Source organism: Neolamprologus multifasciatus, chromosome 4 (assembly GCF_963576455.1).
Source record: "Neolamprologus multifasciatus chromosome 4, fNeoMul1.2, whole genome shotgun sequence".
NCBI lineage: Eukaryota > Metazoa > Chordata > Actinopteri > Cichliformes > Cichlidae > Neolamprologus > Neolamprologus multifasciatus.
In genome coordinates, this window is record NC_140442.1 from 12,277,500 (window position 1) to 12,289,739 (window position 12,240).

A 12,240-nucleotide genomic window follows, 5' to 3' on the forward strand; every position below is an offset into this window, starting at 1 on the left:
GAGCGGAGACACGAGTTTTATTTGCAACTCCGCAAAAGTGTCTGTTGTGTTACAGATAAAACGTGGAGGGAAATACACTGGAGATGCGGACTACATTATGTGGAATGTTACAATTCAAGTGGCTGGCTTAGATCAAAACACAAAGAGAGACGAGACAAAATTATAAAGGAATAAGAGAAGATAAAATATTGCATTTCATCGAGATATCTGTTTGTAAACAGATGCTGAGCAGCTCCGTTGAATGTCTCACAATATATTCGGTATTACAACAACATTTCTTGCAGGTTTATTTTGTGTATGTGTAAAAGCAAGTTCCTTTAGGTTGCACATATTCTGGTCACATCTATTTGCAATCGTTCCCCAAAGTGCAACTGTATTGTTGGACCACAGTCATTTTTAATTAAGACAATACAAGGAGAAAAAACAAAAACAAAAAAACCTCCCCCAAAAATACCCTCAGGTTGTAGCATATCAGCTCAAGTGTTGGTTATATCTCCAGCCCCTTCCAGACATGCACTAGAGAATGCCCTAAAGAGCAATAACAAATACACATTGACACTTTGTTCCGGACCTGATTCGCAGTAAAACATTCCTCTGCGATGCACGTGTGCCGCGGGCCTCCGTCACCGTGTGTCTGAATGAAATCGAGAGGAATATTAACAGGAATGTGGCTTACGTTTGAATGACAGTGCCGTCGCTTTGACACCAATGTCACATATCCCATGTCTGAAAAGGGCCTCAGTGTTATAAAAGGTACTGAAGAAATAATCCAAAACAGCAGCTACTGGTGGCAATGATAGGTTAGGAATCAGACTCTGCAGATTAGGGCTGCACCCAAATACTCGGATATTTGTTCATCGTGTAGGTGGAACTTTTTTCTTTCTCAATGTGGAAAAAAAACACAAACCCATAAGATCTGAGCTTGAGTGCACAGCATCTGACTCTCAGCAGTGATTGTCATGCTTTAATTCACCTCACTGCTGCTAATTAGTGACTTTTATACCTATTTAGCAAGTAAAAGAAAAAAACCTATGAAAGTACTGGTTTGCAATGGAGCTCTAGCTCCCATTGTTGTCCTGCTGTTCATTCTCTCTGCACAGCACCTGTCAGATGATGCTTTAGTTATAAAATTGTCAACTATTCACTGCTGATTACCAAGGCTTCAAAGAAAAACTATAAAGGGCAGCCCTAACAATGCAGGTACTTGGATAGTCTGACTTCTCCAGCACTCATCACATGAAATTAAAAAAAAAAATGGGAAAAAAAAAAACTGCACAATTGCTGTGCTTTGTTTTCTGTGATTAACAGTTTCTGGGTAAACAGAATGTGTGGTAACAGACACAGAGGGGACATCCAAAGCTGCGACAGCACTGTGTCCACAGCCATGTCTGTGTAGGTGGTCCACTTGGTTGGAAGGCTTAAACTTTTCACTTTCCCAGTGTTTTACTCTTGCAGAAAGGTTGCTGCTGCACCGCTTTAAAACACTCGGAATGCAGCGGTCTCTTCCCTCCATAACGGGGTCGCGATGAGTGAAATGAAAACCATCTGAAAACTAAAGACCGTAATGAGAGGTAGGACGACTGTGTTTCAGTTTCTGGTCATTCTCACAGTGAAAGTCAATTCCACCGAAACCCTCCACCACACACCCTCTACACATACTGTATATGAAAGTGGGCAGTAGTGAGAGGGGGCGCTAAATGCAAGTTTGAGTCAATGCAGCAGTCTGCCATGTCAATCGCCACTTCAAAGGTCTTCGCATTCCAGGAAATGGGTCCTCTGCAGCACTTTTACATGGCGCTCGTAGATTTTGAGGGCAGGGCCGAGTCGGATAGACAGCCCGGTCAATACGTCACTACGCTGCATCAAAAGAAGAGACTTCCCATCAATTTCCTGCAAAAGAGGGAAAAGAAAATAATTAGAATTACGCTTGGGTTTCTAAAGATATGCTTTGAGTATTTAACCCAACAGGACCATTCTTCAGTTTTGAACAGTGCAACAGACTCATAGTGTATATACAAAGCCTCTAAAAAAATAATACATTAAAACAAAATCCATGAAGTGATGGAGTATGTTAGGTTTGACTCTGATGTATGAGCAATGCTCTCTGTAGCAGCTCTGTACCGCTGCACTAACCTGTGTTCGAAAAGCGACAGCCTGCTCGGGAAATCCTGCAGCTGAGAAATAACTGGCCACATCTGCCACAGTCCACTGCAACAAGTTCTGCCTCATCTTCTCCTTCTTCACAGACCTGGTGGATTACAGGATTTAAAATTAAATCAAGAAGAGTCACAAAACCTCAATATGGCATCTGTGTGCAGGTAATGTCTTGTTTTGTTTCATTTTCAAGCTTTTACATGACGCACGGGTTTGTAGTTTACTATAATTATTTTAAGTGCTGTCCCTCAGCAAAGGTGAACTGATAGTCTGGACGATTTGCCAAAAAGTGTGGGCCAAACACCGTCAAGGACTATCTGCATGCTGAGCTGAGGCTGGCAGATTAAATGGCTGACAGGTAATTATGGTTAATGCTCAGATCCTGCCAGTTGCTGTATTTTGTACTTTTTTATTCTGTGCATATATCTATCTCTATATATAGATATATCTATATGTATCTCTATATAGATATATCTATCTCTCTCTCTCTCATATATATATATATATATATATATATATAGATATAGATATATATAGATATATAGATAGATAGAGAGAGAGAGAGAGAGAGATTGGTTTAACAGGATACTCACACGTCATCCACTTTACCACCATTCAGAAGATTGTCATCAGTTGCTGTTAAGGATGATGTGTCTGCCTTCTTAAATGTGCCTGTTGACAAACAGAAATCGCATTATAATAAATGTAAAGATTCCTCAAATGCAGATGATATCTGCATCGACCCCAGGGCAGCTCATTCATAAAAAGTGACCTGAACCTGAGCTCTTATGAGTAACAAACAGAAAAAAAGAAAAGTCTTAAAAGCAGCAGAAAAAGATGCTTTTCCCCTGCTTCTTGTAGTCATACTGGGTTGTCTGCAGTTATGGTATGTTTTCCTATTAGAGCTGCTTCACACCTCAGTAAGGTGAGGGCTCGGTGAATGAGTGTTGATACAGCCCCTTATTACACCGGACCACTTTCACAGGATGCTGGCAGGCCTGCTGTCATACACATGATGCATGACGGGGACGCAGCCATGTTTTAGATGGGTACCGCTCCTCCTAGGCAAACTCCATGCCAGCTTTGCACACTTACAATGCACTGTGGCAATGTCTCACTTAGGAAAGAAAAATGCATGTTTCGCTTTGATATTCAGGCATGAGTAAAGTCACTGACAGATCCCTGAAGTAATAAAACAGAGAAGAAAATAAAGTAGGGATCTGCAATGATCACTTTTAGATAAAGATCGGAGACATTAGATCCTGGCTAAGCCCATTTCAGGATTAGTTAAATTCAGATTTAGATGACACCCCACACATATGCAGTTTATATCTATGGGTCAGATTTTGTATAACTGTAGGCATTGGTTAACAGCTGGCTTGCAATGCAGCTTATTGGGTATTTAGCAGTAAGAACTACCATTGGTCAGTTTGAGGTGTTTTAGCTTTAGGTTTCTCCCTGTAAACACAACAAACTGCATCCATTTTTACACACTAAAGACCTGCACTAGCATCTACCAAGAATGGAAGCCTCTGTCTCTTCTGGACAGGAACTTTAACCCTAAAAACTGACTCATATCGTTAGCAAATCTGAAAGTTCACAGTTTCCCGCAAACACAGATTTACTAGGAATGTACCAACATATCAGGTTCACCTAATGATCGCCATGGGCCTAGATGACTTAACAGTGGTGGTGAAGAACATGTATTGGGTTGGAATAAATGTAATCAAATTTAAGGAAGAATGAAAATAAGAGCCCACAAGATATTCCTGAATCATTAATTGATTATGTGGTGGTAATGTAGTCATTTTTCTTCATATCATGCATCTGTGGACAGTCTAAAAATCCCATCTCTACAAGTCAGTCCTGACAAAGTGTTGCAATGACCTCTAACTAGAGTGGGTACTAGCTGAACAGAAGGTAGCAGCACACGCTTGTGAAGCAGTCAAAAGATCGTAAGCAATGCTGAAGGGAAGTACTGGTACAAAAAGCCAAATAACAACCAGAATGGAGCCTTTATGGCCATTATGTTGACATTTAGTTAACCTCCTTAAGTTCCCTTTCTATTAGAAACCATGTTCCAAAGTGAGAGAACGATTCGGTGGTCAAACTTTGCAAAAGAGATAGAAGCTGCAAGCCTGCTATAAAAACACAAACAAACAAGAGAAAACTATGTAACTCACAGTTGTCAGATAGCAAAGGCAGTGTTTGTGATCTCCCATTAGAAGCATTCCTGGTCTCATCCTGCTGGTCAAACACGAGAGAACAAAGATGAATTCAACATGACAATGTCAGGGATCAAAGAAGCAGAGGACAGATACAGATGTTAGTCACAAAAGGAAAAAACAGGCCCTTACCGGCCGTGCTGCTGAGTCTGGCACCAACTGGTCAGACGAGACGCTTCTGTCCTCCACCTTGCTTCCATCATCTTTCTTTACGTTGTTTACAGCGCAGGGGGCAGGAGCTACAGACTGGGCCGCTGGCTTCATGGCCACTGCTAACACAGAGTGGGCCAATTAACACCAATTATACGCTGATTATCGTCCACATCTGACCTGCCAAATTCTACTTAGTGTAATAGGAGAAATTTATTATTATTTATTTCTGTCATTGCGCCCCAGGGCAGCTGTGGCTACAATGTAGCTTGCCATTGCCAGTGTGTGAATGTGTGTGTGAATGGGTGAATGACTGAATGTAGTGTGAAGCGCTTTGGGGTCCTTAAGGACTAGAAAAGCACTATACAAATGCAGACCATTTACCATTACCATTTACTTAGTGTAATAGGAGAAATTTATGACAGCCAAATGGATGAATGCGCCTCAGACTGGATCCTCACTAAGCTATGAGAATAAATTATTTTCCCCTGCATCTGTGTCTGGCTTACAGACACAGTTGTTACTGTCAACATCCCACAAATAATCACGCAGGTGTTTAAAAGCTCCCATCGACTTCTTTCATATCCAGCGCAAAGCTGAGAGTAAGCTTGCACATAAACTGATATTAGAGTGCTTTGTGCGCACGTTGCTCTGTGTGTAGCACCGTGAATACCTTTGTCTCTCTGCATTCCTGGGTGCTGGCGCTCTGCTGGGCAGACGGCAGAATCATAAGCCCAGTCATTGTGTGCAAGGGCCCTGGGGCTGGAGGGGGGCAAGGAGTTGGGCCTCTCACCAGCCTTCTGGAAAGAGGCACAGTCCAGAGCGGAGCCAGGGCTGCACCCGGGGCCGGGCCTAGCGCCAGAGGGAGAGCAGGGAGCAGAGACAGCTCGCATGGGGGCACAGTGCACAGTGGCATCTTCATGTGTGTGGCTGGGTGAGGGTCTTTCCTGCCCATCCCGGCTCTCATCGCCCCCCTCCTCGTCTGCATTGCTGTCTGTGTCCATAGCTATAGAGGTGTCAGCCTGGAACACAGGAGCAGAGGGGGAAACGTGATTTCACATTTGCACAGAAGCTTTCTAGATGTTTCTAAATCTTCATTTGGATGAGAGGGGACAAAAAGCAGGAAGAGACATTAAGTTGTTATTAGCAGCAACTTAAAAAAAAGCTGCTGAGCCCGACAAGGTTGTAAGGTATTGTTGAGAACACTGAGAGGCACTGATTGTAGGCTGAGGGTATCACATGAAGGCAAGCTCGTACTGTTGTCGCAATTTGACCGCGGTGGTGGTAAATTATTGCCTTTGAATGCCTCCGTCCCTTTCCGCGATACAGCGTTCACTCCGCAGAGTGCGAGCCCTCCCGTCACAAACATGTACCCCGCTGCATTAAAACATTTAAACACAATCTTGTCTTTTCTTTTTTTTCATAGCAGCTAAGAGTTCTCACGAACGCACACATTCCTTTCGCTGGAGCGGTTCGACGACGGCGCCCCGAGTAAAAAAATTACGCCGTGTGCGACTGCGTGTCCGAGACCCAGCAGTCGAGCACAGGAGCGCACGAAAGCCCGCCCCGCTCCTGAGGAAAGAGCCGCTTGAACGGCATTCAGCCGTCGCACTGCATTTCTCACAACTTTCACCGAGGCACGGTCACAAAAACATAACGCCCCTGGGGATCTCAGCCCAACATGATTTACATCTCGGCTCACAAACACTCAGAGCCGCCGACGTACTCTGTGCGTCCCCGTGTTTTTTTTTTTTGTTTTTTTTTTTAAGAGGCCTACTTGATTGATAATTTTAACACGCGAGAGCACAAAATGGGCCGATGGGAGGCGTTTTTTGTTCATGCTCTTGTTGTTTTTCCTCAAATTTCCTCCAAAGTGCGCATGGAGTTGGGAGACGCGGTACAGACCTTGTTTTTGTGTCTGTGCTCTTTTTGTAAATAAGGGAAATAGTCAAATGAAATAAAAACAGAGAGCTTTCCAGGGCCGAGCCGCTCGCTGCACGGCGGACCAGTCGGAGATAAAAGCCGAGCTTTAACTCGACGGGCAGCCATCCGATCAGAAAGAGCAGCAGACGACGCGATTACCAGTCTACTTTGACTTTGCGTCGGGTCAACGATTTACAGCAAAAGCGACTGGACAGAAAAGAGTCACACGAATGAGTCCGTTATCGGACACGTCACTGTCTACATTTGACCCCCTCGTATGCTGGCAAAAGCTGGTTAACACCCCGCAGAGGGGTCTGTTCAAAGCATTCACGCGTAGTCGGTCTTGTAGCAGCACACACGCCTTTCACAGAACAATTTGATCTCGGCTTAACCCAAATCGGACGGGCGCATCCGCCATCTAGCGCCGGACGAACAGTTTGCGGTCGCTTTATGTTACTTCAGCTTTCTGCCGGCTCTTGCATATTTCAGAGCTTTGTGGTGCTGATTTTCCTCCTAAAATACTGTCGGCGCACAGCTGGCAGACACAGAGACGAGACGTCGCCACTGTACGGGACGTGATGAGCAATAAAATTAAAAACCAACAACAACAACAAAAACAGCCAACACCACGACGTTGGACGTGACCGGGCTTGGCAGTGTGTCCGATAATGGATCTAGGGGTTCGACTTCAAGCACTGCGTCGGCAATCGTCCATCGCTCGAAGAAGAAACGCAGTTTGGTTAAATGAAGTGATTGCACCCACAATGTAACTACTTTGTCACCGCTTGCAGTCGATTTTGTGTCTGTTTTAGCACACTGCACATTGCGATGGGCATATTTTGAAGTATAGACCGAGGCTAACGGTGGAAATCTAGCCATGGGCGGTCAAAAAAACGATTGAGGACACGGCTGTAGCGACACTGTTTACAACAGCGGGCCCCGTTTGTTTCCCTGGCATAAAACAACCAAAAATGCAACAATGACCCACAGTCCCCCCGTCAGGTTCCTACATTCGCAGTGTTTGAGACTTTTTTCCACCCCCCTCCTCCTCCTTCACCCACTCCCACGTTGACAGAGAATGAAGAGACACACATCCAGACTTACGTTTCGAAATAAAATTCCCACCAGCGGGGCACAGTTTTCATACCATTATTATGAAAGTGCACTTTTCTCAACTTCCGGGCTACCTCAACTGTCATTGCGGAACCTTAACAGCACCCCCCTCCCCCTCCCTCAACGCCGAGTTTGGGGCTTGAAAAGCGCTTTCTGCTACCGATAATGGAGGCTCGGGTTGTTGCGGACGAACAGGACGGTTCAACTTTTCCCCGTCCCGTGTTTGCGCTTTTACGCCGTCCATTTAAAGCGCTTTTAAACTGTCGCGCTGTGTAAAAAAGAAAAAAGAAAGAAACCAATTGTGCCACACGCTCCCTTCACGCGCACCTTCAGTTTTTTCTCTCTCTCCCCCTCCCCTTCTCCACCTCGGCAGCGCTCGAGCGAGGTCCAACCGCCGCTCCCCGTCTGCGGCAGTTTCGGGTGCACTTGCAAATCACTCCCCTTCACCGTCCCCCTCCACTCCTTAACACACTCACACACACGGCAAAACATGTTTTATTTTTACACACTAAACAGTGGTCGTTCAATCCCCCCACCTGTTAATTTTCTGTGAGGTGACACGACAATGAAAACGTGCCTCCTAGCATCAGCCTCCACATACCTCCAAATCCTCCTCGTCCTGGTCAGCGGGACCGAAAGCGCTGTCCCCGTTGCTCAAGTCGGAGTGACTAGCTTCTTCCACGGCGCTCCTTCTCGCAGCCGCTGTTAACGACACATCTTCTTTTTTTCTGCTTCTCCGCTGAACCTTGGCTGCGTTTCGGTACGAAATGGAGCCCTTGTAGTTAACTTTCAGCACGGTCTGTTCTTGGATCAGTTTTTCCAGTTCTGCGCAGGTTCGGTCGGGCTCGGACCCGTGTCGTCTCCGGACCATTCGGCAAATCCTCTCCAAGTCCGGCCGGGCTTTTCGAGACCGCAGCGAGTCGATAGTGTCCAGAATCCACTCGCGGTACTTGGATTCAGACATCTTTTCTGCTCGCTTGCTTTGCTCTCTTTTTTCCCCGTGTTTTTCGTACCTTAGTGCGTCAACCTTGTGCGTTACACACGGTGATTTTCGTGAGCCGCGGTCCGAGCCCTACTGAGAAGCGGAAACCTCGCTGTACGCCTCCTGCGTTTGCGTTTGCGCTTAAGGTGGAACGAAGGAGTTAAGAGCGAAAAGTTTTACTCGAGAGGCGTTTTTAAGGTGGAATATGCAGTCCTGAACGGGAACGAGCGCCCGCACTCGGTATTAAGTGTGGTCCAGTTGGTGGGAAAGGTAGCTTTTTGTTTATTGTTTAAGATTAACACAAACTGGCAACAACTATTATTATTAGTATTATCGTTCAACCTTTGATTAGAGTAAACATCCTGTTACGGAAATAATTCTTAACACGTGATCCAGTCCTTCGCCTAGCTTCGCAAAATCAAATCAAAGCCACAGACCAAACTGAGACGCCCCCTCGATGCCTAAATCTTAAGTAAGAAATAAGCATTGCACAAACAGGCAATACATATATTTTATAAAACAACAACAACAACAACAACAACAACAAAAAGCCCCCACAAATTACAAACAAGCCGTGCAGCCATCAAACACTACACACGTGATCTGAAGACTATACAAATGATTGTCAATAGTACATTTCCCTTTAGATTTACAGTACAGTGGAGGAGTCTTGAGCTTCCCTTCACGTTTTACCTAATATTTTGCTGGGAAAGTGGTAAAGACATTAAGCAATTTATTGAAACATGTCCATACTATTTGGTATGACCACCTTTATTTGTCAACAAAGCCCAAACTCTCTTGTAAGTCAGGAATAGTTCTCCAGGCTCCCTGAAGGACATTCAGAGCTCTTCTTTGAATAATGGCTGCCTTCTTGTTCTGTTCTCTGTGCAAATGATCCCACGTTGCTGGCTCTGAGAAGGCCAGCCCAGGACTGACAGTGCCCCATTGTGTATTTTTCTGTCCAGGTATGCTTTTACTGTATTAGCAAGTGCATTTGGGTCATTGTCATGTTGAAATATGAAGCAACTATGCTGACCAGGTGGTATTGCATGGTGGATTAAAGTCTGATGGCACTTTCTGCATTCATAAGAGCCCCCCAACACCTCTGGCTGAAATGCAGTCTCATACCGTGGCAGAGCCTCCATCACGTTTTACAGATCGTTGCAGACACACACTGTTGCACTTCTCCCCTGACCTTAAGTGGATTCATCACTCCTTAAGAGCTTTTGCCACTGGTTTTCAGTCCAGTTTTGTGTAATTTGGCATACCTCAGGATTTTCTCCCCGTTTCCCTTCCATAAGAATGGCTTCTTGACAGCCACCCTTCCACTGAGACCATTTCTCCCGAGGCTTCAGTGAACAGCAGATGGATCAACTGAAGAGCCAGATCTGTCTCTAAGGTCAGGTCTTTGATGGATTTTTTTCTTATTACTTAAGGATATGACTTTTCAGATACTGTTCATCTGCTGTAGATAGTCTTTTAGGCCTGACACTTCTTCTATTATCCTCAAATTTAAGACACACTGCTCAGAATTTTGAGATATGCCAAGTTTTCAGCTAGTCGCCCTTTAAGAATCACCCTGTTGGTGCACAAATACTACCTTATGCTCATCAAACTGTGTTATCTTTGGCATTTTTCATAAATGTAACAAAAAAAAAAACAAACAAACAAAAAAAACAACATGCTTTTGCAACATTGCAACAAGCTGTTAGTAACAAAGTGCCTAAAGACAATTTATAAAAGTGGTTCTTTGCCAAGTTGTCTGTGTAGCCACAACACAGGTTCATCCCTCGAGTTATGTGCATTTTTTAATGCTTGAATGATTCATAGGTCAGTTTGAAGACGCTTTAAAAAATGAGTGAAAAAGCAGCCAAAAAGCCAAGAGAACTATTGCTCAAGAGCACTTCATTGCAATTTGTTAAAGTTTGGCTCTTTGGAAGCAAGATATAAAGAAATGAGGGGTAGCACAGGGCTTTTACACAGTACTGCACCACCACAAACGGTGTTTCAGTGATTTATAGTTTTTACATGATAGCTTACAGTATATATGTAAACTTACATCTTGGTAAGGTTTTGGGGTCACCAACTGCTGCCTGATAAAGTCACAGCAATGTTTCTGCACCATTTCGTGAAAAGATATCCTGATTTGGTGGCGGCGAGCATTGTTAGTTTATTAATCTTCTGTAGGCGTTCAACTAAGTCAGGAGTCTCTCAGCCCATTCAGTGACCCTTTCTGCATTTTAGATAGGGTGGGGTCCTTGTCATCCTGAAAGAAACCACCCCCGTTTCATCATGGGATCACTTAGGACAAATCTGTATTGATTTAAAGTGACCATTAGCCCCTAAGACATCATAGGCCCAAACTATGTCACCCACAGCTTAACAAAGTCACCAGATACCCTCAATGAAAAGGTCAAAGTTTAAGGTTTTCATTTAATTAGTCACTCATCTGCATGTTCTCCATATTTACAAATTAAATCTATGCACTAACATTTTTCTTAATGCAATGTGTAATGTAATGACAGATTTACTCCATGGCTTTGTTTTTTTTTTTTTTTTTTAATGGCAATAGTGCATTCATAATTATGGCTCAGGTTTCTAGGCCTTTAATACGTGCAAACATATGCGGACCACTGGCCAAATTGCCCACTTTATTTTACACAGAGTGAGTCATTCCAATAGTTTTTCATTTGTGATTTGAGGCTTTTCTTGATTTGGAAATTCTGAATCCCTTACTCCTTTGCAGATTGCTTTAATCTTTAAGAAAACAACTCACAATTCCCCCCCCCCTCCCTCCCCCCCTCAGTCAGTGAGAAAAGCTTCAGCTTGAGCTTCTTGAAAAAGTTCCACGGTGGATTATTGTGGCCAATATGCACGCCATTAAAAACAGAAACGTTATCTGAGGTCCTATTATAAAAACTCAGCATCTGAAGCATGCAGAGCAACATCTGGATAGGCCAGACTTGTATGGAGAACAAACAGCTCAGCTCTTTGGTCATATTTACTGGAGATACATATATAGATCTATAGATATCTATACATATATATTCAGAGAAAGAGAGAGGGAAGGAATTGCACTGATGAAAAGAACACCTTGGGGCTGGGGATATTGTGCTTTGGGGTGGTGTCACAGGAAACATTGCATGGACAAAAGGGAAGAAAAAATTTCACTGCCTATCAGCAAATTCAGGATGCGAATGTCATGCGATCGAGCCAAGGAAGTGCAACTGAAAAAGTGGCTGACTTCTGCAAGACGACAGCGATCCACACATGAAACCCAAGCTGAAGCTTTTAAACAGCACATGCCCACAAGTACTTTTTATTTCATTAAATAAATCAAAGTGGCAAGAGTGCATTAACATGTGGAGAATTCATCTTTGATGCGCGTTTGCTGCAGGAGTCGTATTTATTGGTCTTCAGTTCAAAAATCAACAAAAATATGCAATTCGCCGCAGGGTGCCAAACCCTTTTGCATACAACTGTATGACTTATGCAGATAGATGCAATTGAGGAGGAGGAAAGAAAGAAAGAGGGGGAAGAAAAAATAAAAGAGTGCACTGAGGTTGGGGTTACATTTGGAAAAGGGGTGCTGGGAGCTGGTTGGTAACTGACACCATACTGTGACAGGATGAACACAACACTGCATTATTCAATTGCGCCTGCTATCCTCTTAAAGCATTCACAATAACAGAC

The 12,240-nt window shown here is 44.0% G+C and overlaps 1 protein-coding gene across 4 annotated transcripts; it reads right to left on the reverse strand.

The window, feature by feature from the left end:
* Window positions 1-3: 3 nt before the first annotated feature.
* Window positions 4-12,236, reverse strand: samd1a (sterile alpha motif domain containing 1a). 4 transcript variants are annotated; one of them, XM_085155809.1, is made up of 7 exons: window positions 8,167-12,236; window positions 5,203-5,551; window positions 4,512-4,648; window positions 4,338-4,398; window positions 2,748-2,826; window positions 2,134-2,248; window positions 4-1,890 (listed from the first exon to the last, which is right to left on the reverse strand). In XM_085155809.1, the coding sequence occupies exons 1-7, from the start codon at window positions 8,527-8,529 to the stop codon at window positions 1,744-1,746; spliced, it is 1,251 nt and encodes a 416-aa protein (XP_085011935.1). In that variant the 5' UTR covers window positions 8,530-12,236; the 3' UTR covers window positions 4-1,743. The 4 variants fall into 4 exon arrangements, with proteins under 4 accessions (XP_085011935.1, XP_085011934.1, XP_085011933.1 ...); XM_085155808.1 differs by having other exon boundaries at window positions 4,338-4,401; XM_085155807.1 differs by having other exon boundaries at window positions 4,512-4,651.
* Window positions 12,237-12,240: the final 4 nt, after the last annotated feature.